This window comes from Gasterosteus aculeatus, chromosome 9, assembly GCF_964276395.1.
Source record: "Gasterosteus aculeatus chromosome 9, fGasAcu3.hap1.1, whole genome shotgun sequence".
Taxonomy (NCBI): Eukaryota; Metazoa; Chordata; class Actinopteri; order Perciformes; family Gasterosteidae; genus Gasterosteus; species Gasterosteus aculeatus.
In genome coordinates, this window is record NC_135696.1 from 1,712,632 (window position 1) to 1,739,729 (window position 27,098).

At 43.8% G+C, this 27,098-nt stretch overlaps 2 protein-coding genes and 1 long non-coding RNA gene across 7 annotated transcripts in view; 1 reads left to right on the forward strand and 2 right to left on the reverse strand.

Annotated features, from left to right (window-relative positions):
* pax5 (paired box 5) overlaps positions 1-16,847 on the reverse strand; it is a 48,609-nt gene extending 31,762 nt beyond the window's left edge. For 2 of the 5 annotated variants that reach the window (XM_078080058.1, XM_078080056.1), the window contains exons 1-2: positions 11,007-16,495; positions 4,428-4,593 (exon numbers count right to left, since the gene is read on the reverse strand). In XM_078080058.1, coding sequence (XP_077936184.1) covers positions 4,428-4,593; positions 11,007-11,049 — 209 coding nt within the window. In that variant the 5' untranslated portion in view covers positions 11,050-16,495. The other 3 variants (XM_078080055.1, XM_078080057.1, XM_078080059.1) reach the window with 3 other exon arrangements.
* Positions 696-4,421, reverse strand: LOC144383175 (uncharacterized). Its single transcript, XR_013450580.1, has 2 exons — positions 4,231-4,421; positions 696-4,192 (listed from the first exon to the last, which is right to left on the reverse strand). It is a non-coding gene; the product is annotated as an uncharacterized LOC144383175 (long non-coding RNA).
* A 7,976-nt stretch (positions 16,848-24,823) lies between the features above and the next one.
* The window catches only part of zcchc7 (zinc finger, CCHC domain containing 7), a 36,861-nt gene continuing 34,586 nt past the window's right edge, over positions 24,824-27,098 (forward strand). The window contains exon 1 of the mRNA XM_040187293.2: positions 24,824-25,120. The gene's annotated coding sequence lies outside the window, so the exon portion shown is untranslated. The remainder of the gene's footprint in view (positions 25,121-27,098) is intronic.

Here is a 27,098-nt window from a genome sequence, read left to right on the forward strand (position 1 = left end):
ACGGACGCTTCCCAGTCTCCTTGTGTGTGTTCCTGTGTGCGTTTTGCACACGTTGACTATTCAGGAGTTTAAACACAGCTAAAGGAAAAACAAGAAACCAAGAGAAGAAAAAAAAATCTATTTCCAAATGGAAAACTATTTAAATTATTCACAGAGGAATCATCGGCGAATAAACGAGCGTGGTTATTGATATCCGCACAACTATGAGCTAACGCACACACACACACACACACACACACACACACACACATGCACGTGCGCGAGCACACATAAGAAGCAGCAGAGTTGCTGTTTTTGTTCTGCCGGCACCAGAGACACAGAGAGGAGAGGATAAAACAACCCTCCCTCCCTCCCTCCTGCTATCCCTCTCTCCCCTCTCCCCCCTCACGGTAACGCTTCAGTGAGTTGAACGGCCAGGACAGGGGGAGCGAGAGAGAGAGGACAGAGAGAGAGAAAGGGAGAGAGAGAGAGAGAGGGGCAAGGGAGAACAATGAGCAACACATTTTTTTTCATATAGCTGAGGGTTCAATGTGGCTAATCCTTCGCCTCCGTCCCCTCAAATGGTCTCTCTGTCTCTCACCCGTTGCCCCCCCACCCTGCACTCTTCTTCTTCAACACGCCTCTCCCCTCTTTGATTGTGTTCTTGTCCTTTCTTTCTTTCTCCATCTCACTTCGTTTCCTTTTTGGGGGGGGGGGGGGGGGGGGGGCTTCAAAATATGGTAACACTTTCATTTTGATGGTAATTCCCCAAAAAGTGATGAATCTTTTCCCTTTTGTCCGTCTTTCTTCTCTGGGGGACGGAACCAGCACGGATTTAGTCTCAAATTTGAGCTTTAAAAAGGGAGAGAGGGAGACAAAGGGGGTGTGAGGAGAGGCACAAAAATATTGCGAAGGGACGGGAGAGAAATACAGGACGCTGAGAAGAGACGAAGGGCAAAGGGTCGAAATAATGAAGAAGACGAGGAAGTGAGCAGACAGCAGGGAGACAGAAAGGAGTCAGTGTGACCTCAGATTGACACGTGCTCAACAGAGTACAACAACTACTACTACTACTACAAGTACTACTGTAACAACTACTACTGTAACAACTACTACTACTACAAGTACTACTGTAACAACTACTACTACAACAACTACTACTACTACAAGTACTACTGTAACAACTACTACAACTACTACTGCTACTACAAGTACTACTGTAACAACTACTACAACTACTACTGATAAAAACTACTACTACAACTACTATAACAACAACAACTACTACTACTACTACTACTGTAACAACAACAACTACTACTACTACTATTACTGTGACAACAACTACTACTACAACTACTACTACTATAACAACTACTACTACTACTGTAACAACAACTACTACTACTACATGATTCGGATTTTAACTTGGAGCTGTCAAAGATTTACCACAAAAGCAGCCGTCAAACCAGGAACCTTTATATACCTCATCCACCTTTATACACCTTATCCACCTTTATATACCTCATCCACCTTTATTCACCTCATCCACATTTATACACCTCATCCACCTTCATACACCTCCTCCACCTTTATACACCTCATCCACCTTTATTCACCTCATCCACATCTATACACCTCCTCCACCTTTATACACCTCATCCACCTTTATTCACCTCATCCACATCTATACACCTCATCCACATTTATTCACCTCATCCACCTTTATTCACCTCATCCACCTTTATACACCTCATCCACCTTTATTCACCTCATCCACATCTATACACCTCCTCCACCTTTATACACCTCATCCACCTTTATTCACCTCATCCACATCTATACACCTCATCCACATTTATTCACCTCATCCACCTTTATTCACCTCATCCACCTTTATACACCTCATCCACCTTTATTCACCTCATCCACATCTATACACCTCATCCACCTTCATACACCTCATCCACATTTATTCACCTCATCCACCTTTATACACCTCATCCACATTTATACACCTCATCCACCTTTATACACCTCATCCACATTTATACACCTCATCCACCTTTATACACCTCATCCACATTTATACGCCTCATCCACATCTATACACCTCATCCACCTTTATACACCTCATCCACATTTATACGCCTCATCCACATTTATTCACCTCATCCACATTTATACACCTCATCCACATTTATACACCTCATCCACATTTATACACCTCATCCACATCTATACGCCTCATCCCCATTTATTCACCTCATCCACATTTATTCACCTCATCCACCTTTATACACCTCATCCACATCTATACACCTCATCCACATTTATACACCTCATCCACATTTATACACCTCATCCACCTTCATACACCTCATCCACCTTCATACACCTCATCCACATTTATACACCTCATCCACCTTTATTCACCTCAATCCACATTTATACACCTCATCCACCTTTATACACCTCATCCATATTTATACACCTCATCCACGTTTATACACCTCATCCACATTTATACACCTCATCCACATTTATACACCTCATCCACCTTCATACACCTCATCCACCTTCATACACCTCATCCACATTTATACACCTCATCCACCTTTATTCACCTCAATCCACATTTATACACCTCATCCACCTTTATACACCTCATCCATATTTATACACCTCATCCACGTTTATACACCTCATCCACATTTATACACCTCATCCACCTTTATACACCTCATCCATATTTATACACCTCATCCATATTTATACACCTCATCCATATTTATACACCTCATCCACATCTATACACCTCATCCACCTCTATACACCTCATCCACCTCTATACACCTCATCCACATTTATACACCTCATCCACCTTTATACACCTCATTCACATCTATACAACTCATCCACCTTCATACACCTCATCCACCTTCATACACCTCATTCACCTTTATACACCTCATCCACATTTATACACCTCATCCACATCTATACGCCTCATCCACATCTATACACCTCATCCACATTTATTCACCTCATCCACCTTTATACACCCCATCCACATTATAAACACCATCCACCTTTATAGACCTCATCCACCTTTATACATCCCATCCACCTTTATTCACCTCATCCACCTTTATACACCCCATCCACGTTATAAACACCATCCACCTTTATAGACCTCATCCACCTTTGTACATCTCATCCACATTTATCCACCTCATCAACTTTTTATACACCTCATCCGCACCTACACAGCTCAGCCCTCTTCATCCACCTCATCCACCTTTATACACCTCATCCACCTTCATACACCTCATCCACATTTATTCACCTCATCCACCTTTATACACCTCATCCACATTTATACACCTCATCCACCTTTATACACCTCATCCACCTTTATACACCTCATCCACATTTATACACCTCATCCACCTTTATACACCTCATCCACATGTATACGCCTCATCCACATCTATACGCCTCATCCACATCTATACACCTCATCCACCTTTATACACCTCATCCACATTTATACACCTCATCCACATCTATACGCCTCATCCCCATTTATTCACCTCATCCACATTTATACGCCTCATCCACATCTATACACCTCATCCACCTTCATACACCTCATCCACATCTATACGCCTCATCCCCATTTATTCACCTCATCCACATTTATTCAATTCATCCACCTTTATACACCTCATCCACATCTATACACCTCATCCACATTTATACACCTCATCCACCTTCATACACCTCATCCACCTTCATACACCTCATCCACATTTATACACCTCATCCACCTTTATTCACCTCAATCCACATTTATACACCTCATCCACCTTTATACACCTCATCCATATTTATACACCTCATCCACGTTTATACACCTCATCCACATCTATACACCTCATCCACCTCTATACACCTCATCCACATCTATACACCTCATCCACCTTTATACACCTCATCCACATTTATACACCTCATCCACCTTTATACACCTCATTCACATCTATACAACTCATCCACCTTCATACACCTCATTCACCTTTATACACCTCATCCACATTTATACACCTCATCCACATCTATACACCTCATCCACATTTATACATCCCATCCACCTTTATTCACCTCATCCACCTTTATACACCCCATCCACGTTATAAACACCATCCACCTTTATAGACCTCATCCACCTTTATACATCCCATCCACCTTTATAGACCTCATCCACCTTTGTACATCTCATCCACATTTATCCACCTCATCAACTTTTTATACACCTCATCCGCACCTACACAGCTCAGCCCTCTTCATCCACCTCCTCCACCTTTAGGCACCGCCATCCCTTGAATACAGCTCAGCCCTGTTCATACACCTCAGGTACGTTCATATCCCTCAGCCGCGTTTACCTGCCCAGTATCTTGCTGACACACCCGTGGCTGACTCGCAGCTGGCGGGAGATGTCGCAGGGCCGGACCCCTTGGTGGGCGAGTTCCACTATTCGCTGCCGCACTACGTCTGGTAGCGGCCGGCCGTTTACAAACACGCCTCCAAGCTGGTTCACCCCGCCGTGTCCTGGAGAGAGAAGAGATCAGAGGAAGACACGTCAAAACAAGGTGATAGGTGGACGAATGCTTTCTTATGAATTTAATTAGGTTACAGGCAGTAAAATGAAGATTAAGTTATTCAAAGTGACCAAAAGAAGGTGTGAACAAGTGTGACCTCACCTCACAGACAAAATCTGTGAATTTCATCAATTTACTGCATCATTCAGTCAGAGGCCTCGTCTTTTCCCTCATTACAATATTTTTGGGAAATGACGCAACAGACAATTTTCCAAGCTCTGGCTTATCAGATTTGGTCATCTCAATTCTTCTGATCCGTCCAATCTTCTGTTAGATGAATAAAACCACAAAAGGCCACACTAGGCAGTTAAGACCACTAATGAGTGATGTTGACATAAACATCCCTCCCAGTGCTGCACAGTCTGAATAAAAGCCTCCACAATCGTTTTCGCTCGCTTAGTCTTATTTTGGCCATGGAGGGGCTTTCTGTCTGTGTTCGTTTTGTGATAATTCTTTGTGTTTGGTTAAGAAAATATGAATAGCTAGAGAAACACTGCTACCGGTGAGATTTCCCGGTCACGGATTAACTTGCTCAGCATCACAGCACCGATTAAAACTGCTCCAAAGTGCAAACGTGCAGAGTTGAGCTAAGATCTTCAGTAAATGAAGGGATTCAATTTTGACCAACTAACCCTTTTACTTTAGGATAACAAAGAATAGAATTCGGTTCATAGGATTGTTATAAACTGTTTTAATACTCTGCTCTTCTGCTATTGGGAGTCAGATATAGGACATATGTTGCCACCTGCTAGTTCAATTGAAAACCATCTGTTTTATGTTGACAGATGTAAAGTAGCAAAAGGAAAAAACTGATAGTGAGCAATACGGCCCAGATATGCCATCACTACATGGGTCATTTCATATCTCAATGACAATGTCACCCTATGTTGTGTTTTCTGGTAATTCCATAAATAAATGCCTGTGCGAATGGAATACTTTAGATTACAATACAGATTGTATTAAATACAGATTTAAAGTACCGTGTGTTTTCTCAGTGATTGAGAACTTTAGTGCAATAGAACAAAGGTCAAATTACAAAAAGGTCCCAATGTGACTGATGATGCAAAGATGCTCAGTCTACCGTCACGGAACACAAAGAGTATTGGCATTTTTACTTAGGACGTACAAAATTGGTTTATTTTATTTGTTGCAAATCATCCAATTAATTGTTGAGCACCAGACCTGGAGCCTGTCCCAGCATGCACCTGAGGAGGGGCAGAGTCAGCAGTCAGTAGATGAAAGACTATATATATATGTAGTGGGATCCTTACAGTCTATCGTCCGGTCCCCAATCGTGTGTTTTACTGTACATTAATGTAACTAACCAAAGGCAGAGTGTAAATAAACCAGATTTTCTGCCGCATAATCCACTGGCTTTTGCATTACCATAGTGATTGCGTCTTTAGGGGAAAGACACACAGACATGCACACGTAGACACACACACACACACAAGCTAATCCTAGCTGTGGGGGTAATAGATTTTAAACACATTACCCCAGCAGGGATACCCCTTTAAACACAAAGCTGTCCCCTGAACCTATCCCCCTGTCCTGTCCTCCCCTCCATCAGCATAAAATAAATAAACACACACACAGGCTCCTCCAGCTCAAATAGAAACACATCCACACATGAAGTGTGAAGTCAACGGTCTCGCTCTGTGAAATCAAACTGAGCTGCTTCCAAGCGGCGGGACGCAGCCGGTCACTCCCTCCCGCTCGCACTTCTTTATTTTCTGGAGACAGAAGAGGCCTCATTATGCAGATGGCAGCCGTGGCCAGCGTGATTTCAAAAAGCAATCGTTCTTCACAAAAGACACCGATGTGTAGACGCGGCCGTGGGATCGCGCAGGCTCCGGGCTCAGGGTCTACACGGACAGAAATTGGACGTACTGAACGTCCGGTCCGCTGTGGGTTTGATGTCGAGACTTTGATGCTCTTTAGCTTTCTCTCGAGCAATCCATCTCTCACGCGTTATGCAAAACTAAACACCAAACATTCCGCACACAACATACAAATCAACCAACAAGTCGACCTTTCTCATGTTTGGTTGAGTGATTTTTGGTGTGTGGACATTTCTGGGAAGATGCTCCTCTTCATATGGAACTGACGTCCACTGGATGTGGAGCATCCTTCCAGGAACATGTCTCAGACTACATCTGCTGTTTGCAGAGGGATCTGTGAGACGATGTAATGCCGTTGTCTTGCCTTTGTAACCTAAGCAGTTCCTGGGCAAATCACAGTTACCAAAGAGCCTTGATGGGTTTTACAACCTGAACTGACTACTTGTTTTTGTTTGATATTGTGGGATATTTTATCCCTCTGCGATAGTAGAGAGACGACTGGAAGGTTGTCGAACGTTGTCATTGTCACTTCTTGCAGTTCAGCTGATTCCCACTGTTCTTGTCATTTTGTGTCCTTCTGTGATGTTACTGGAAGTCCTATAACTGTAACGTCCCACTTGGATCCCAAATCACTCTCTCACACACACACACACACACACACATACTGATTGACGTTCCTCAAAGCAAGAACGAGCCCACTGACCTACATGGCCATCCTTGGACAAACACACGCGCGCTCTCTGTGAATGTTTTGTACAAGTGTGAAGGCATTATTCACCTCCTCCTCGGCTTATTATCACGTCCCGGAACCTTTCCATGAATAAAAGCACCGGGTTTTTCTTCCTTCTTTGCGGGGTCGTTTATGGAAGTCGCCTCCTCGCCAAAGGTACCTTCCAAAGAAGACTCCTCCGCCCCCCCCCCACCCTCTCTTTCTCTAAGATAAGAGTAAATGAAATGGTCCCTTTCACTCGTCCTATCTGGGCCTGGCATGAAATACGCCTTGCTTTGTAAAGAGATGGAGAGGAATGACTTGTGACCCACAAAAAGCGCCCCGATAACTATTTATTCACTTATCGGTGTATTTACTGTTGGCATTAGGCGTTCAGACTCTCACCATCCTCGGGGTGGGTGATGGGGATTATGTGTTTTAAAATGTATTTTTTTCCCCCGAGCCCATAAATATACTGAGAGGGGGAAAACGCAGTATCTTAACCCTTCTATAAGGCATTTGTTTATCGGCCACTGAGGCTATAGCTCCGTAAATAAGCAGCATTACAGACAACGTGCCGCGCTGCCACACCTGAATGCTGGCCTGGACCCAATTTCATCTGGAATTGTTCAATCATTATTAAAATGGAAATGCACCAGAATTGGTTAGCATTTTTTGGGCGGTCCATTCTCCATGTCTAGATTTTTGTTCATATTTTCTGAGCATGTCATATCAGAGAAGCAGTCAGCGCTGATGTTCCCTCACAGCTGTGGGAGTTAATGACAGAGGACCAGCAAATCCTCACCAAACAAGTCAAACCACTCGCTCGTGGAAATTCAATCAAGGTTGGCCAGCTCCTGGTTTTTGTTGCAAATTATACAAAGATTCTCCCAAATGAGGATGGGGAGGGAGGGGAGGGAGGGGAGGGGGGTGTAGGTGATTCTGAAGCTGACTCTCCAGAGGCTTCATCTTCATCTCGAATTTAAAAAAAAACAGGGAGGGACAGAGACAGGGCTCATTATGCAGTCCCCGTGTTGCATTTCACTTATTTACCCTTCATAGGAGCCAACTAAAAAGCCCAGCACCTCCTTAAAGGTTTGATTGATTCACTGTTTCCGGGAGGAAAATAAAAAACAACAGAGATAAAGCAGTATATATTCGAGCTTCCCCATCCAGAAAATAAAGTCTATTAGTCTCTCTCTCTCTCTCTCATCTCTCATCTGCCTCGTCACGGGCTGACGACTCAAAAATAAAGCAAAGGAGAAGAAATCACCACAAAAAGCCACCAGTCTTCTCTCCGTGTCTGTTGAAAGAAGGAAAAAAGGAGGAAACCAGAAATGACTTTTGCCTGAGAACCTGTTTGGGAAGTTGCCCCGCGAGAATACTGATGAAGCACATTTCCTCGAGCAAACGGTCAAATAGATGCGCGAGGTGGCCCAGCCATCCGTTCAGGACGGGTTGTCTTATTTATTTATTTATTTATTTCTGAAAGGTGGAATAATTCATATTCTATCTGCGGAGAGTGAGTCTTGTGTTAATGAACGGTTGGGCTTATAAAACGGTTTGTAATGAACCGTTTTACAGAGATTCCCGTGGGGAAGAGATAAAAACGCGTTGATTAAAACGAATAAGACTTATTTGCGGTTTATTTCAAAACCAAACTGAATTCGTTGTATTTCGTATCCATGTGTGTGTGTGTTTTGATGTAGAAAATGGTTGTAGAAAAGGTAGGCCACAGCCTGCTCAGTATTCAGCATGCCGCCATTACCATCACAATACGTGATTATGAAATTCACTTCATTATCATCACAATTACCTGCTATGGATTTCTATGGATTTCTTCTATGAGTTGTTTCTTATGGTTCAAAACACGCTCTAAACTTATGACCAAGTAAACAGCGAACGATGCGAACCAGATAATATCTGAAATATGAACTTTTTTATTGCCAACATAGAGGACGGCTACAACCCCAAATAAAGCAACTTTGTAGGTCTAAATTTAAAATACAAATCGAAAGAATTATATGTAAATAACTGCCCGCTCTTAGGGGCCGGCGTGCGCAAACGCACGCATTTGATGCAATAGGAAAAGAAGGACAACAAACCACCTAAATTAATGCTTAACTCTACGCACACACACACAACCCTGGAGACCCACGTGTTCGCGCAGCAACACTTCCAGGAGTCACAGCGGATTCATTCCAACCCCCCATCTCTCTAGCGTTGACATTTCTTAGGGTGTAATCGTGTCAAAGCGTCTCCGGGCTTTGACATATAACTTTAGCTCCGCTCCACCGTCGGCAGCGCGACGGCAACGAAGAGGAAACGTCATCCGTTCTAGTTGCTTTTCTCTTTTTTATGACGTGCGTGCGTGTGTCCGTGTGTGTGCGTGTGCGTGTGTGTGTGTATTAAAACTTGGCCATATATATATAAATATATATATATATATATTATTTTGTATACATATATATATTTTTATTTATTTATATATCTTTTACATATTATAAAAATATTATTTTATAACAGTGACATTGAAAAAATGCAACCAATGGATGTTGAAGGTTGAGACCTCTTGATTAAATTATTTCCTATTACCTGGGCCTCTGTGACAGACACTCATTACTTTTAATTTCAGATTTGAAATATGTGTCTGCATTTAGCTGCGCTGGGAAAATGACATAGTTTGAAGAAGTATGTAAATTAACGCTTGTTCAGGGTTAAATTAAGGAAGTATAGGTGTTTTGTGGCATTAAAAAAACAAAGCAGCCCCCCCCCCGCCCCCATCTTGCTCACATGCCCTCCATCTCCCCCGAGCACCTGCTCTGCTGCTGAAGTGTCTTTGAGCAAGAACGGCGCCGCTGCACGCTGCGAGTGCGAGGCGGTGCGCGCTCCGACCCGCTGGGCCGTGAGAGCAGCATCTCCCCGCGGGGATCAGCGCGGGCCCACCTGGTTACGGGCGCGTGAGACCCGCACAGCTCCGATCACCTGTGCGCGCCTGTCTAACCTGGTTACGATCCAGAAAACCCCGCTGCTGTTTGTGGATCGAGTTCAGCTTTTAGTCATGCTTTGTTACCCCCCCCCCCTCCCCCACCCTAAACCCCTCCCCACACCATCTCTCTACCTCTCTCTCTGACCCCTGCCCCTCCCCTCCACGTCCCCTTTAAAACGCAGCGAACAGCCCCACACACAACACACCGACACTATTTAACAAAATACAGGTCTGTATGGACAACATTTAAAACTTTACTATTCAAAATAAACCGCTCCGACTCCACGAGCCCAAATTATAGTCAAAATACACATGTTGCTGAAAAACCTGCAGAATTGAAGCGAAGATAAATGATAAAAATAAATACAATAAATGGGCCCAACACCACATGTCATTCACTGCCAAGGAATAGCCATACCGTTAATGCATTAGAAAGAATAGGAAATAATTAATTTGCCCAACAAATATTTCCAACCAAAGCTGTATTATATATATATTTTAACCACACATCTATAAATAGATATATATATGTCCTAAATACATAAATACAACATTAGTAATATATCAAAACGCAATTTGCAAAATGCCCATGCTTGTATTATTTCAGCATTGCTGTTGACACTTTTTGTGCCGGTATAGATTATTTCGGACACCAAGCAAAGCTAGTTATATATTTTTCTTTTTTTACAGTTTATCGTGCAGCTGAAATCTATTGATGTTTGCGTGTGAGTGTGTGTGTGGGGGGGTGTGGGGGGGCAGGGGGGTCGCAGCACAGGGCAGATGGGATCATGCAGATGGGGAGGAATATAAAAGTGTAAACTTACTGTGCATTGCAGCAAACGGGTCGTGCTTACAGTGAATCTCCATCGTTACGGTGGCGCGCTGCCGAGGCCCCCGATACCGACGATGCCCCCCGGACGCCCCGCTTCAGACGGCCACTTCACTGACGCACCGTGACCTCCAGTGAAGGGAAAGGGGCTTCCAGTTCCCTCTACAACGCGGATTTTTTTTTTAATTAACAAACAAAAAATGTTTGTAAAGTAATCGGTTGTCAACGTGTCACCGGTTTTACTTTGACTTGCACTAATACAAAATTATATTTAAAAATAAGATTTATAGAAAATAAGTGTGGGTTTTTTTTCAGGTTGAGGGGAGAGAAGTAATAGCGTCAAAAATGGGAATCGGAGACGGGCTCCCTCCCCACGGGGACGGGACACCGCGACGGGGCTCCAGGAACCCGAGGAGGGAAGCGACGGCGATGGGGCTCATTCCCTCGGCTGCTCGTCCGCACAAAGTCTCCTCAGCCAGAAGAAGGAACACATTCAAACAAAAACGAAAACAAAAAAAAAATATATGGAGGGCAAACTCCCTCCCTTTGGTCTTCTTCTCGCTCCGCTGGCCGTGACCCCTGAACTGCGACTTAGCCGATGAAGAGGATACGGTGGGTGGGAGGGGGTCGTGAACTTTCTCCTTTGAGTCTATTGCAATATTTAAAAATACGAGAAATAAAAAATATGAAGTTTACAAATCCAGTGTTATTTTTCCTCTTTTCTATTCTTCTTGTCAGAAATGGTCCTCGGCAGGTCGCCTTCACGTCAACACTTGGTATTCTCCATCAATAGCGCGCGAGAGCGGGTGACTGCTCACATCGTGGAGTCTCGTATCCACCAGCGGCCGAAGAAGAAGAAGAAAAGAACAGCGGGGAAAATACAAAATAAAAAGTTGTTATCCCGGGAGAGAGGTGAAGGACGGCTCTTGCTCACTCTGTTATCTCTCCCCCTTCTCTCCCCCTTCTCTCTCTGTCTCGCTGCGTGTTGGTGGCACTCGCGGCACAAACGTCTTCGGCTCCGGCTTTCTGCGTGAGTTTCTTGTTTTTACGCGTTGGTGTAAAAAACAGAAAAATCCCAGTTTCCCTAAAATTCAAAAGCGTTTCTCCGCGCTCGCGCTTGAATCCCCGACAAATAAACGTCCAAAACGTTTGGTGTGTAAATATGTACATAAACAGGTTTTCCCTCGAACCGCGAGGAAAAAGAGAACTGCCGGCGCTGCGGGGGTCCGACGGGTGGGCAGCACGCCGCGTTTCAGGACCTGCTCTCGTGCGGACAGCGCCCGCGCTCCCAAACCCCTGGAAGCCTAACCCGCGCGCGCCGGCCCAGCTGCCCGTCACTCACAGCGGCGCCAGCCAATCGCTGCGCGAGCGCCGCCCCCCTCCGCCACACGCGTCACCGCCTCTGACGGGTCGGAGGGGGCGCGGCGGAGCGCGCCTATTGGCTGCTGCGAATCCCGTCGGCCAATGACAGCCCCCCGCGGGCACTGGCCGTCCACCAATGGGGAGGCTTTGCTGAAGCAACGCAAGAGGCTGGAGGAGTAAATGATCATGTGTTTAATTTCAATTAGCAAAGTGAAGAAAGAAAAACTAAACGCCTTTGAACCCATTTGCACCCAATTTATTCATGTCAATATTAAACGGCTAATTAATTAAGTATTACTAAAAAAATGAGGCTTAGTTGCAGCACGGCTTTATAAAAGAGGGGAACTTAAACAGGTATTGCCCCTCTTTCTATCACATGAGAACAGTAGGAAGGAGTACAGGGAGGCAGCTCTTAAAGGGACACCCCATTTTGAGCATCCGGTTCTTTTTTGCAGTTTTCAGTGAAGTCTTATGAACCCCCCCCCCCCTCCTTCCTTCAACACAATGCTAGAAATATTTAACTTCGGGAGAATTGACGGACAAACATATGAAACATGAATTCACTACTTAATTGATTCAGGATCGCAGACGGAGGTTCTAATGAAATGCAATTTGCGAGCTCCCAATCTCAAAACTGAGAGAGAGAGAGAGAGAGAGAGAGAGAGAGAGATTCATTACGTGTTGTCCTCGCAAGAACCTGGATGAGAAACATTCGAGATATACAGCAGATGTATAATCACGCATATGCAACAATTATACCATTGAAGACACATCATGTCTTCTGGAAAGCTCCGACAATAGCGCCTCACTAGTCTGCAGGTTCCTCCTCAGAGGAACGTACATGTTTGATGTACCTCAAGGCAACGTTGCTGAAAAGGTCAATGTGTGATTTTATTGAGTCTATTTCATTTATGATTTTGTATTTGTAGATTTCTTGATTAGTTTTAATATCCATAACATGCAACTTCAACTCCGGAACTGGACAATTATTCATGTCATTATACAACAAATAATTCTTCTTCTTCTTTAGTGTTTTTTTCTCTTTTTTTAACCATCCAGCCAGAGACTGAGAGGGTTTATTTGGGCTTTAGTTCTCTTTCTCTTCACTGAGGAAACCAGACCACAAGGGGGCGTTCAACCGTGCGTGTAACGTGTCCGAGCGCGTGCACGCGCCTACACACTCACGCAAATCAACAAAAAACGGTTAAAAAAGACCGGCGGGAACTTGGACTTACTCAAAGAGTTAAACGAGTCTCAAAATCGGTCTGAGTTGGCGTCTAAACGTGAAGCCAAATGGAAGCAGCGCGTAAAGCACCGCGGGCCCGCGCGGGATCACAGATTCACTCCTGAGATTGTGATCTGTGAAATAAACTACTGCACGAAGCTCATGTATGGCTTCATAAAAAAAGAACGTCGTTCCTCACAATCCCGCTGATGTTAACGTTCTATCCCTCATTCATATTTCCCACATCTGTACTGTAGATTCCGGATTTAAGGCCTCAAAGCCGACTGACAGCACGGTCATGCTTTGCTTTTTAATGCTAAAAAGACTGAACTTAACGCAAATAAAACAGTATGAATTGACGAAATTGAAATATATATAGATATAGATATAGATATTCGGACTTGGATCATGCACCAACCGCCACATCAATATTTAGGCCCTAAATCCAGAAAAGGAGAAAATACATCTTGTAAGAAACAACTATTTTCTTCTATATTATATTATCTAAATGTTCTGCACATTATGAAATACGTCTCGCTATGTTACGTTAACAGTTTGATTATTCTATGTTTGTATTCTTTTCTTTTCCATTTCGCATTGACAGAGTATTTTTGATCCGGGTGTCTCAAAACAGGCAAAAAGCACAATATATCAAATATTTCCTACTTCACCTGTTTCTCGTTCTGCTCACAGCCTGTTTTTTTGTATTTATTGAGAAAATACACGGGTGCTTTCCTCACCAAACAAGAAGTAAACGGAGCCCTTGTCTCCACGATTTGCAAATTAAATACATAAGCAATTAAAATCCCCCCGAAAAAGAATCCAAACACAATCAATCATGTATACAAATTGTTGTCGCTTTAGGCTTTGAAATTTGGAGGAAACGAACTTCCATCAGGAAGACTTTAATCCGGGGTCCAAAACCATTACCATATTTCATTACCTCTCCAGTGTTAAAGAATGCGGGGGAGGGGATGGATGGGGGGGGCGGGGGGGTGGCTGTGTGTGTGGGGGGTGCGCGTACTTTTTTTGAACATTAGCGAGAATGCGGTTGAGTTGCGATGATCATTGGAGGTAAATTGCAGGCAGTGTTGCTGTTTAAATGCTGCCTCTCCCCCCCCTCATCCACCACGAAAGCCTCGGCTGTTTTGCTTTGCTTCTCTCTCCTTATTTATTTTTTATTTTTTTAGCACCTCAGCCTCGAAACGAAAAAAGCAATGAAAAATTAATAGCGCATGTTAACTCCACCAGCTCGTTTATTACACGCCGGCTGACTGTAAACATAATGAGAAAGCTCCTCGTATCTCCTCTTAAGTTTGTATTCGCTTGTGAATTAGATACACACACACGTATATATATATATATATGAATCACACACACACACACACACACACACACACAAACGGACGCACTGGATGTTGTTTGTCTCCATGCAAGAACAAGGCCATAACATCACCTCGTCCTACACGGAGGGCACTTGAGGTCAAAGCGGAAGCAGGCTGTATGCCAAGTGAGGTCATCTCTCTCTCTCTGCCTCCCCTCCCTCCCGTCCCTCCCCTCTAATTCGCCCCTCTGTCTCCATATCTGTCTCTGTGTTTCTGTCCTGTTTGGTCACGACTTGAATTAACTTTTGCAGGTAAAAACATTTTTTTTTAAAATAAAAATAGATCAAAAAAAGTCCCGCCTCTCATTTTTTCCTCTTTTGTAGAATAATAATTTGAGTTCATCCACTGCCAGTAGTCGTCAGATGGGACTGAAATGGCGGCCCCGGGGCCCTGTAGACGCGCACGGCCGACCTACAGGGCGGGAAGAGAGGAAGGTCTCCTCAAAACCACCTCGCTCTCTCCTTTAAACCCCGAGCACGTCCCTTAAAGTGAGAGAGCCGCAGAGGCCCCGGGCCCCAAAACTCCACACGCCAACACGGAGGGCCCTCCCTTAAACTCCCCTCAGTGGTTAAAAGGTTATGATCCAAATGCTACAAACCCAGTTGCATTCACCGTGGAGCAGGAGCCACACTCCACACAAGACACTTCAACAGATGCATTATTTGTTTTATTCGATAAACCCGCATGAAGCCGGGCGGAAGCTCATTTAGTTCTAGTATATGACACTATTTATGCCGCTCCAATGTGAGAATGAACATCCCTCTGAGGCAGCATCGCGTTTCTTAATGACAAACGACGTTTTATCAATGCGGGCGCAGCGGGTAGCGATATGAAATGATGTGGTATCCATTGGGTGCCACAACGAGGTCGATGGTCGGATCCACGGTTGTACCAGAGCCCCGCTGGTTTATGAATAGGCCTTTGCCAAATGAACCTGTTGGGTTGAGTAATGCAGGGACAGGACAACGCGGGAGTCATTCCAGACTCAGCGGCACAAACACGGACCAGTCCTCAGATGTCACAGCTCTCATGGCGCATATTGAATCGCATTTAGAAGACTGTCAAACCTCCCCGAAATATGAGACCAAACGTGCGCGGATACGCAATCGCTCGTCCCTGATTGGCGGTTCCAAAGAAGCGCGCACACCTCCCTGCTCTTTATTGTAAGAGCCGGTCAAGGTGCCAACCAAAAGCTGAAAAGTTAAATCACACTTGTTGCTCACACCAGCGAACAGTGCCAAATAAAAGCAAATAGGAAATTATGAAACTCACATTTAAACGAGAATGTCAATCTGAAACAGCTCCAAAGTTTCCACAATCGTTTCTCGCCAAACAGAACAAGTCGTAAAAAGTCAAAAAGAAGTCTTTCTCATTCTTTTGCCCGCCACAAATAACGTCCACAATTTCTATTAGAAAGTTTCGCATCAGCGAAAAAACACAAATAAATTCAACCAGCAACACGAAGGGTTTCACTTGTTCGGAAAAGTAGTTTGAGGTCTCCGTGAGAAAGTGAGCCGGTGCGACCCTACCTGCTCTCCCCAGCCGCAGCGCAGGACTCCCGGGGCTCTGCTCCATGTTGCCCGGTTAGACCGGGGGGAGGCGAGAGGAGGACAGAAAAAAAAGGAAAAGAACAAAAACTTTTTTCCTAGTGTCTCCCTCTCTCCCCCCTCTCTCTTTCTGTCTCACCCCCCTCCCTCCACTCACACACCTCTCTTTCTCACTCCGTCACGGTTTTTTCTCTCACTCTTTTTTCTTCTGCTTTACACTACTTTTGGGGGCCAGTTGGGCCACTGCTTGCAAGTGCTCAGTCAGCTGCAACTAAACGCTTTAGGTGGCAAAGGGGCTTGTGTGTGGGGGGGGGGCGTGAAATGAGCACGAGTAAAAGAGCCGCTCTCTCAATGTGCGCTCATGTCCTGTCTTCTTCCGCCCCCCGCACGAGGTTGCACACACACACACACACACACACACACACACACGTACACTTACACACAACATATACACTCCCCTCCCCCTTCTCCCTTTGCTAGCATCTGTTACCAAGTTCCACTTTACTAAACTTTCCCGCCCGCGCTCTCCTTCTCCCCCCCTCGGTTAGATTAATTTCCTCACTGAAGACTTTAATTCTTGTATTTATGTCCAGCGTCATTGCAACAGCGTCCCCGAAAGCGCGGTCACCAACTTCTCATCTGCTCCCCTGCGGGCATGTCACCTGTTACGCACGGCACGCTGAACTTTACGCGTGACGCACGGGGCGAAAGGAGCAGGTGCATTTACGCCGTCAGACCTTTACCCACCGTGCTGCCGGGAGGGCGTAGTCCTCTCCTCCTCCGTGCACGTGAGTTGTGCGCAAAAACCATAAGCCGGATAGTTCCGGTCTTCGGTTGTCGGTTCTTTGCACCTGTGGCGAGTTTCTAACCTTTCACAAGTACTCGTTCGCCCACTGAAATGTTCCACTCATTCCGATACCGGCACTTTTGTTCTCGTTCCCATCGACATGTTTCTTTTTTCTCTGGGAGAATAATGAGTGAACATTTCCTGCACACGTGGCTCAGTCGTTCTGTTACAGCGAGTATCTGGGCTGAATATTTCCAAAAAGAACAAAAACAGTCCGGCCGAGGGGAGATATTTTAGCAGGCCAGTTATACGCAAGTGCATCCAGCTGTGCATTTGAAGCGTGACCCGGAAGTGAGTGGGCCCTTTGATTAGACGGGGGACAAAAAACATCTTTGTCTTCCCTCTTGTGATGTAAAAGATTCGGCTCCGTGAGATGGAGACGGGCCGGTTGGAAGTGTATGTGAGACAAACGGAAATGTAATTTGGGTTACCGGAGGGGCCAAACAGATCTGACCTCCAGGCGCAGAAACAGCCCCCGATAAATCTATTAACCTTTGCGTCAGCTTACAGCAGGAGGTGATGCAGCCGGCGGGAGGGGGTTTGGATCACACTGTACAGTGTAGAATACAGTGATAGTTATGAGTCTTTGCCTCGTCCTTATTTCTTTTTATATATATATATAAATATATATATATATATATATATATATATATATATATATATTAAATTGCAAAACCAAAAGCTGAACCTGTTGCATGGCCACGCTGGCGGATTATTTAGTTGCATTTCATGAACGCACAACTTCGCAGCAGAGACTGAATACAATCCTTTTCTATCGAGCTACTTATTGTGTTCTGCAAGTTTGAATGTCGATGATTTCTCGCCAATCACGCGCCAATGAGTGACAGGACGAGGAAGACATTAAAAATAGATATGGCTTTATTACAATGTTGAGACAATTAAACAGATTAATAAACGCCTATTTTAATTCAGCTTTTGCTGATACTTGGTGTCAATGCATATTAACAGTTTCTTGCAGCACGACATTAGAAAATATAACTGTTTTATTTTAATGATGTAATATTCATATTTATATATCATTATTATTATTATTCGTATAAGAAATATTACTATTATTTCAAATTATGTATGTGTGTAATAATAGCGAATAAAAAAATGTGAATTTTACAATTTCACATAATTTTGGAAATGTATTCTGCAACACATTAATTTATACATTTCTTTCCTTTGAGGTCTAATGTCGGCATATATATACTGAATACATTCCCCTATATCCGTTGTAATCATATTAACGTCCATGGCTTCCCCTTTCATTCGTCTCCCGCAGCCCCGCGGGGGGGTGGAGGGGGGGGGGGGGTCTCGCTCACATTCTGCCTTGTCGTCTCCCCCTCAAAGACTTCTCCTTATTAATCATTTCTTGTTTGTTTTTTTAACCCCGTGCTAATTAATGTAATGAATATGAGCGGGGGGGGGGGGGGGGGGGGTCGGTGACCGGAGATCTGACCGAGCGGAACCGGAAAGAATAGCATTAAAAGCGAGAAGTGAAGGGACGATTAGAACAATTAGTAAACACGTAACCATCCGGGACCTTGACACTGGGCTCTCTGGGCCCTCGTTTACATTACGGGGCAAAACGGCAAGGAGACGCGGTTCTAAAGGCTTCCGTGTGCTTTCAATGTGCCAGTGACTAATTACCGAATCTACCTGGCTGATCTGTTTGGAAATATTTATTAGTTATTGAGGCAAAGGTCCTGAGATGGTGAAGAAAACATGCCCTCAAAATGTTACTTTATCATTTGCACATTATTTAGTCAATTTAAAACGTCTCATCTTGTAGAATTGACCCTTTTCGTTATGTGTATTCTATTATTATAGACAACACATTGTGGTATTATTATTATTATTATTGGTGCATTTAATGAAGCTTACATGTTAATGCACTTCTCAAAGTGCGTTGTTGCAAGAGTCAAATACTTCCGTCAGCTATAAACTAATCGCATGTTTGGTACTGCTCGTCTCATCTCTTAGTAAATGTTAATTATACAATTATAAAATTCTTCTTCAACGCCAACCCCATTTGGCTGTACTTTTAGCGGGGAAATATTTGTTTTGGATTTTTATTTATTATATGTATAAATCAACTTGGCTAAAAAGCGAGGACTAGTTGCAACAGCATAATTGGAAAACTAAAGTAAATGTACCTGCAATTTTTATATTTTATTTCCCAATAATACCATTCCTCACGTTTAGCTTTCTTTAAATTCTGATTTGTTTGCCGCCATCATTCGGAGTGGCCCTTCAGCGAGGAGGCACAGGGCTCCTGCTCCCGCAGACACCGGGGCCTGGGCGTTGCTGTGACTACAGAAACTGGGAGGGGGCCTCAAGGGCCTCAAGGGCCGCAAGGGCGGATTGAGAAATCGGACGCATTATTTGTCCATGAAACACTATGTGACACAACACGACACCGGGGCCATTTGTATGTAAAAGGTAAACATTTCAGCGTGACAATTGGACAAGAGGGGACAAGGCTCCTGTCAATGTGGTTTTTACACTCACCGCTGAGAGAGAGGTGTAACCGTGTGTGTGTCGAACTTTGTGTGTGTGTAGAGTTTCTGTTCACAAATTCAATCCCCATAGACACAAGTCACTTGGTTCGGTCTGAAAAGGTGTCGTCAGGCTGCTTCTCTTGTTCTAGTCTTTTTCCTGCTGAAAGCACCGTCAGACTGTTGAGCTCAGAGCTACACCAAAAAGTATTTTACTGGTGTGTGTGTGTGTGTGTGAGCGTGTGTGTGGAGGGGATCTAGTCTGGATTGGCATTTCATTCAATTTTTGTGGGAGTGGGAGTGTCAGACAACAATAGATTTTTCAGGCAGTCTAAAATCTACTGAGTACAAAAGTACAAACAGAAAATGTTTTTCCTATTGTGCTGTACGGCGATGGTTCCCCACTGTGTTTTTTGGCAATGTGACCCCTTAAAAAATTAGGTGCTGTCAAGCCGGGGCCTTTCGTCACAGATGGACGTGGCCTCAGTGAGGGAAACCACAAATTATTATAAATTTATGGGGGATTTTCCAGGGCATCTTACAGTGTTTCATAATAACTGTAACATACAGTTAAATGTTTATGATTAACAGTCACCCCACGCGGTGGAAATACACCTCTCTATACAAGTTCAATGAATTGTAATCCATCTACATCTGCTGTCCATAGGTTAATGTGTCTCCAATGATGATAGAATATTTTTATTATTCAAACCGTTCATTGCCTAAAAATTATTTTTGAGTGACAAGACGTGACCGACAGCTCCTGAACGCGAGGAGTAACTCATTGCCTCGTCTCCCGAGCGGATGTTATTGAAACCAGCGGGAAAAGCACAGTTGTTAAAGAGTTGTGTGCTGCTATGTTCTCAATTCTGAATCCTGTAAAGTCTTCAAAAACAACAACAACAAGCCTTCTCGTTGCCTATTGCTGTCTGATCTTTGTAGCTTTCATCCCATTTAAGAATATTTTCTGTCTCTACCTTAACACGGTCTCCCTCCTGACTTTAGTTTAACATTGTCTACTTCCATAAGTCGGTTTCATTTTCCACCACTGAAACTGTACAAATGTTTCATTTTGTTTATTACATCACTACAGGATTAAAGATGGCGGCCAGTTGCTACGGTCAACTCCAAGGTGTAAGTTCATGAGTAAATTGATAGAGTCAGTTTGTGGAGTGCATGGGTGCTAATTTAGTGCTTTACATTTACATTCAAAGACACACTGGTGATAATTTGTATCTGAGGTGCGTATGAGTTCCCTTCATCTGGTTCCTGATGATTTTGTGGTTTCATTCTTTTTTTTCTACACATGCAATATATTTTTAAGTTTTGTTCTTGGATACAAATGTCCCTGAAATATTTGTCCTGAAGACATGTAATAAACTGCAACCGTTATGTATTAAATTAGTTTTTACACTTTTGTAAATAAACGGCAACATTCTGGCATTTATCGTAAAAGCGGTTATCCTATGGTAAAATACCATTAAAAACATAAAGTTACCGTTAATTTACAGTGAAATTGTTTAGAGTGCAAATATATCTGATTAATTTATCCAAAAACAGTTTCTAAATTGACTTTAACACCATGTCGGCAGATGCATTATATTACGATACTAGATCCCACCTCAGGATTGAGTGTTTTAGATACACAACCCACGCCTCATGTGAAGCATTTTCCCAAGGACAAAAAAGCTACATTAAATAATGTGAAGAAAAGACACATTTGTTAAGGATTTGCAACCACATATGTGCTAAGTTAGTCCCTATTTAAAAATACAGCTTATCCTTTTTTGCAGTGTCAAAGCTCCTGGTGTTGGGCATGTGGGACGACCGATGTCCCAGATTAGTGTTTCTTAACAAGGCTGTAAAGAGAAGACCCCGATGACGATGATGACAATAAAACCAAAGAGATATTCGGTTACAGAAGTTGTGACAAGCCATCACTCCCCTCCAGCTGTGTTCTATCACTCCCTGCCCGTGAGCTCTTCCACTGATTAGTCCATGCTCTGCTTGGCATATTAACTCCAGAATTGCTCTACTACGCCATCGGTTCCATATCCTGCAGGGCTATTTGATGCCATGATATCTATTAATTAATACAACATAAAAAGATGATGCTAAGCGACTGTCGGGAAGAAACTCTCACTGTGGTAATACGACAGAGAGTGTGTGTGTTGCAGTGGAAGAGAATTCTGTATTTCATGTGGTGGGTGTGAATGACTCTGGCACAGAGGGCCCCATGTGGGTGATGCATGGGAGACATTTTTGTTCAGAAGCGCTGATCCAGGCCGAGTCTTTTTTTTTTTTTAAGGGAATTCCTCCTGCCTGGCTGCTTTGATACACGCCGGTTGGTTGTATTTACATACATACAGTGAGAAGGAAGCCCAGGCCAAAGGCAGAAGAGGAAGACAGTTTTCTTTTTTCAGAACTGAGAGAAGCTGACGCGGCCAATTACTGCATGCAAGCAGATGCTCCACATGCTTTATACATGATGTGTTGGGCTTATAATTTAAGTGTTTGATCCGTCTACTGACTAATTTCTCAATGAATCAATTGTTTGCTAGCTAGACGTCAACAAAGAGACAAATAATGATGATGAAAAAGAACATTGCATGATGAAGGGTGTGGTATAATATAATTTTTTTTAGTCAAACCAATTGTAAAAAGGACAAACAAAACGGGAAAATATTGTTGGCTAACTAATAAATGTCGTCTAATTGTGCCAACTATTCCCAAACAACTGTCCTTGGGTTTGTCCTCAGAATTCACCAAAGAAAACAATGCTTTGTGCCTAATTTTAGCACAGCATTCTCCAAAATCCTCTCAACACGACTAAGCCGAAGCAATAGCAGCGTTCAGGACACAGTTTTAGTCTCCTGACAAGTACATTTGTACACAAATGACCATCAGTTTGCAGAATATTGCCAATTCACCGGAGCAGCTGACGTAAATCCCGTTTTTGATCGGGCGCTCTGTGGAAAAGGCGTTGACCACAGCTCCTGGCACGGAAAGTGAGCCGGATGCAGAGGACATCAAACGGGAGCAATGACATGCTTCTTTTAACTCCTTCTCCTCAATAAAGATCATTGGCCAGGCAGAACCGTCCCCCCCTGGAATGCGTGATTGTCAAATCAGGGGGACTTTAAACCCCCTTGTCCAGGACACTCCATCCATCTTCAACACGCCAGTGGTCTGGACGCTGGGAGATGAACCGCTGAACCAGATGCTTCCATTCAGTCAGGCATCCTCCACCTTTCTTTTAAAATAATAAATACCGTCTAATGCATGGAACCCAAAATCAGGCAGCCACATCACAATTTCACGAGGCACTGAGGCATCCCAAAACCTGCATCCAATTTGGTGAGATACTGGGAGCACAGAGGCAGAGGGCCCCCATATGTGCTTCCCAAAAAACAAAACAGATGCAGGATATTAAGTCTGTGCGTGTGTGTGTGTGTGTGTCAGATGTATACAAGAGGTGATAGTGCTGAGACATGAGGTGCAGCCTAACCTTTTCGGAGGGAAACAATCCAACTCTGTGATGGCCTTTTCCCCCGTTGACACGCATGGAGAACCCTCTGGAATCAGATGGCATTCACCCTCTGATTTCATATCATATATGCCATTTGCTCGCCGCTACGACGCCGCCGATGCCTATAGTCGGATATACAGAGTTCACAATTACTCTCACGGTGCAGAAGGGAGGGAAGCGGATAGATGTTCATGTTCACGAGAGCCAGGATGCCATAATTCTGCCGCATTCTGAGTCATAAATAAGACTGATGGCGATAGCCAGTCTGTTGAATTACATTTACATATAGATTTACATTCCCATCAACATGTAATAATGACACAGGGTCGGCAGATCCATGCTAGTCACATGCACACGTTCTGACATTTCAAAGCTGATATTTGTGCCTCTTTGAGGAATGTAAAAACACCCCACATCCATCAAAATGACAAGTCTATGTAGTGAAACAGTGTAGGGCCCTGCCGGATCTTTTGTCTGCAGAATGAGATACGATGTCTCTGAAATAAAGCAGCCAAGTTAACTACTCCACCCCAGCTTCAATCATCATATTTTATAATCAGAGTTTGTGTCTCACAATAATGCCGTTTCAGGGTATTCGGTGAGCTCATAGAACATGAACAACCATAATATATTCCTTCACAGAAGAGTAGAGTTCAACCATTTAGAGCCCCTGTTTGTTTGTTTTTTTGCAAGTGTGTCTGGTCTTTTATTAGATTGTGATGTTAAATAAAGCTCAGAGGCAATTTGAAACAACAATTAATAAATTCCCATCATAGAAAATCTAATTACCTATCTTTGCCCTGATGGGTTGTGACCTCCACGTCCTCTGGTCTAAAAAAATGGGCTTACTGATCCTCACAGATTTTGGTCATTATGTGTGTTGGGAAAACACATGTTGTGTCTTAGTCAATATTGCTTGGACAACGGAGAGTTTGTCTTTTGTCTGATTACCAGAACTTGGTGTTGTCTTAGTATGTTTATCTTCCAACTGAATATTTCAGTAGGGAAGAAGACCTTTGAGTAGCCTTGATGCATGACTTGTGTGTCAATTCTGTCTCCTTCTTGCAATTATTATTTATTAAATGCCATTTTTAACAATGAAACTGTTGGAATGGCACATTTGGAATAACTTGACATCCCAGCAAAATTATACATAACGCATCATAATCTCATAAAGATGCATAGAAACACTTTCTGCCCCTTTATGACCCTGGAAGGTAATGCATTATAAAAAAAGATTGGCTTAACGTTTTGGGCTTGATTTGAGTATTTCTAACAAAATACTATCCCTATAAATTCTAAAGTATTCACTTCTTTTATTAGCTCTGGGTAGCACTCCGACTGTACAACCAGAGCTTCGGCGCCTCTGTGGGAAGAGGTTTGTGCTTGTGTATCTCAATAGCCTCGTGTGATCAGTCTTTATAAACCGTGGACACGTTTTCAAACGTCGGTGCTTCGATTTTCCAAAACATTATACATCTCAAGTCCAGCCTTTCAAACTCGAGCCAAACATTCTTTCGGATCGAGGCGCTTCTCGCGGGGGATCTCTGGTTGCCTCCAGTGGTCGTGGTGGTCGCCGGACGCACGCAGTGAAACGTTACTGTCGGCCAACACATTTTCCTGCTGACAAACCCGGAAGTTGTTCGTCTCTCTCCCTCTGACTGGAAGTGCTCCTCCGGTTCTTATAACCCCACCGTTTGTTGGATAAAGGTGAGCTCGCAGTCCCCGGCATTAAATATGAAACGTGTATAGTGGTGGCTATTGATAGAATGACTCTATTTGCATGCATTTGTTTTCCTTTGTGCGTGTTGGAGACTGAAATGCTTCCTTGTTTACATCCGACCCGGGTGCTGTGCTGCCTAAAGCACGTGGACAGACCGGAGGGACACATGTTTATCGACACGTGGAATAAATTACAAATTATTCACCATCGTAGCTACCGTTTTGTCCGAGGCTTTTGTGTTTTGGCGTCCGGGTTGACCTCAATTAGCCACTTAGCAGTGGCTCCTTGCCGTGCTTACGTGTGCCTCGAGCTGCCTGCTAGCTCGTTAGCATGGAGCTAGCCGGGGCTAACACCATGCTAACTTAGGAGTGCACACTTATTTATAGAACTGATATTTCTGTTGTCATTCGTGTGCTAAAAGATGCCGCGCCGTATGTTTGAGACCTCATTCTGTCATTTAACACTGTGTGTGTGTGTGTGTGTGTGTGTGTGTGTCCAAGAACAACAAACACCATGGCAACCAAGTGAATTTGAATTTCCACGTTCTGCTAATAGTGTTACAAACGTACCGATTAACCGCCAGGTAAGCTTTTTAATAGTTTGGTCGGAAATACCGGACATGTCCGAATAAACAGTGATGGAACAAGGAGTTTATTTATTATTTATGTGAAAGTAGCTGTAAGTTCTATTGTAAAAGGTACATATCTACACTAGCCTGCCTATGCAGGTAAAATAAAATGCTAATATGTTATTATACAAAATAAAAGTAGTGATTAAGAAGCAGACCCCCCCCCCCCGTTATTATATGTACTCAGCATAGTTGATACAGTAGGTCAACGTGGATTCGTGGTTACTTTGCGGTTTTTAAATCTATTTCAGTGCAGCATACTTGAAAAAATATGGTGTGCTTTTTAATCTAAAATCGTTATCTTCAAAAGTTAAAACTCCTCTGTAATATTGGGGAATATGAATATGAAATATAATACAATAGAAATACTACAGTAAAGCACCTCAGAATCACACTTTAAGCTCCTTCCCACACACACTGTTTTCTGTTCCTTCTGCTTGATCAGACTTCTGCTGAGCTCGATGCTGGACAGAGTTCTGATGTAAATTTGATTTTTCCAAGGCTACTGTCCCTTTGCGTATCTCTCATACAAAAACACACTCCATCTAAAAACCTTAGACGACAGACCGAGCCGAGCATGTGTTGGAAGTTGTTCCACCTTAACGGAGAGTCGGGGAGAAGTATATGGTTTGTGGTCCCAATGTACCCGTACAGCCCTGTGCTGAGCTGCAATACGGCAGAATAAGTGAACACACACCTGTGCCTCGGGGCCGCGGCTGTGCGTGGGGGGGCGGGGGGGCGTTCTGTTCCACCAATGTGAAACACAGGCGGTCATTTGTCGGCTCCAGGTCGCTGTGCGACAAACTTCCAAACCGTCGCTCCCCCTCGCCAGCCGCTTAAGAGCCTCTTTCTTTCTGTCGCTTTAATCCCCCGGCGGCCGGCTTGTGACCGCGTAGCGTGGCCTTTCTGCGGTGTGTGCGGTCTGGGAGCCAATCATCTCCAGCCATCATGACACAGACACGCAGCACTGGGCAGAGCAATGGGCCAGTGTGTGTGTGTGTGTGTGTGTGTGTGTGTGTGTGTGTGTGTGTGTGTGTGTGTGTGTGTGTGTGTGTGTGTGTGTGTGTGTGATAGTTAGGGAGACCGATATTGGGGGAAATTAGCAAACGCTGTATGTTAAAATATCTTCTTTCTAGACTCTTCATGACTAAGTTGTGCACTGATTGGGTATTTGTTGTTGTCCGCGTCGCAGGTAATAAACCTGGATTCCAAGCGGGTTCTCGCCACATAAGCTGTGATCAAAGGGCAAAGGAAAAAAAACTAATGTTGGAGGGCAGCTGATCCGTGCTCTCTCTCAGCTTTGTTAACAAGCCCCAGCGGGTTTAAGAACAAGACCA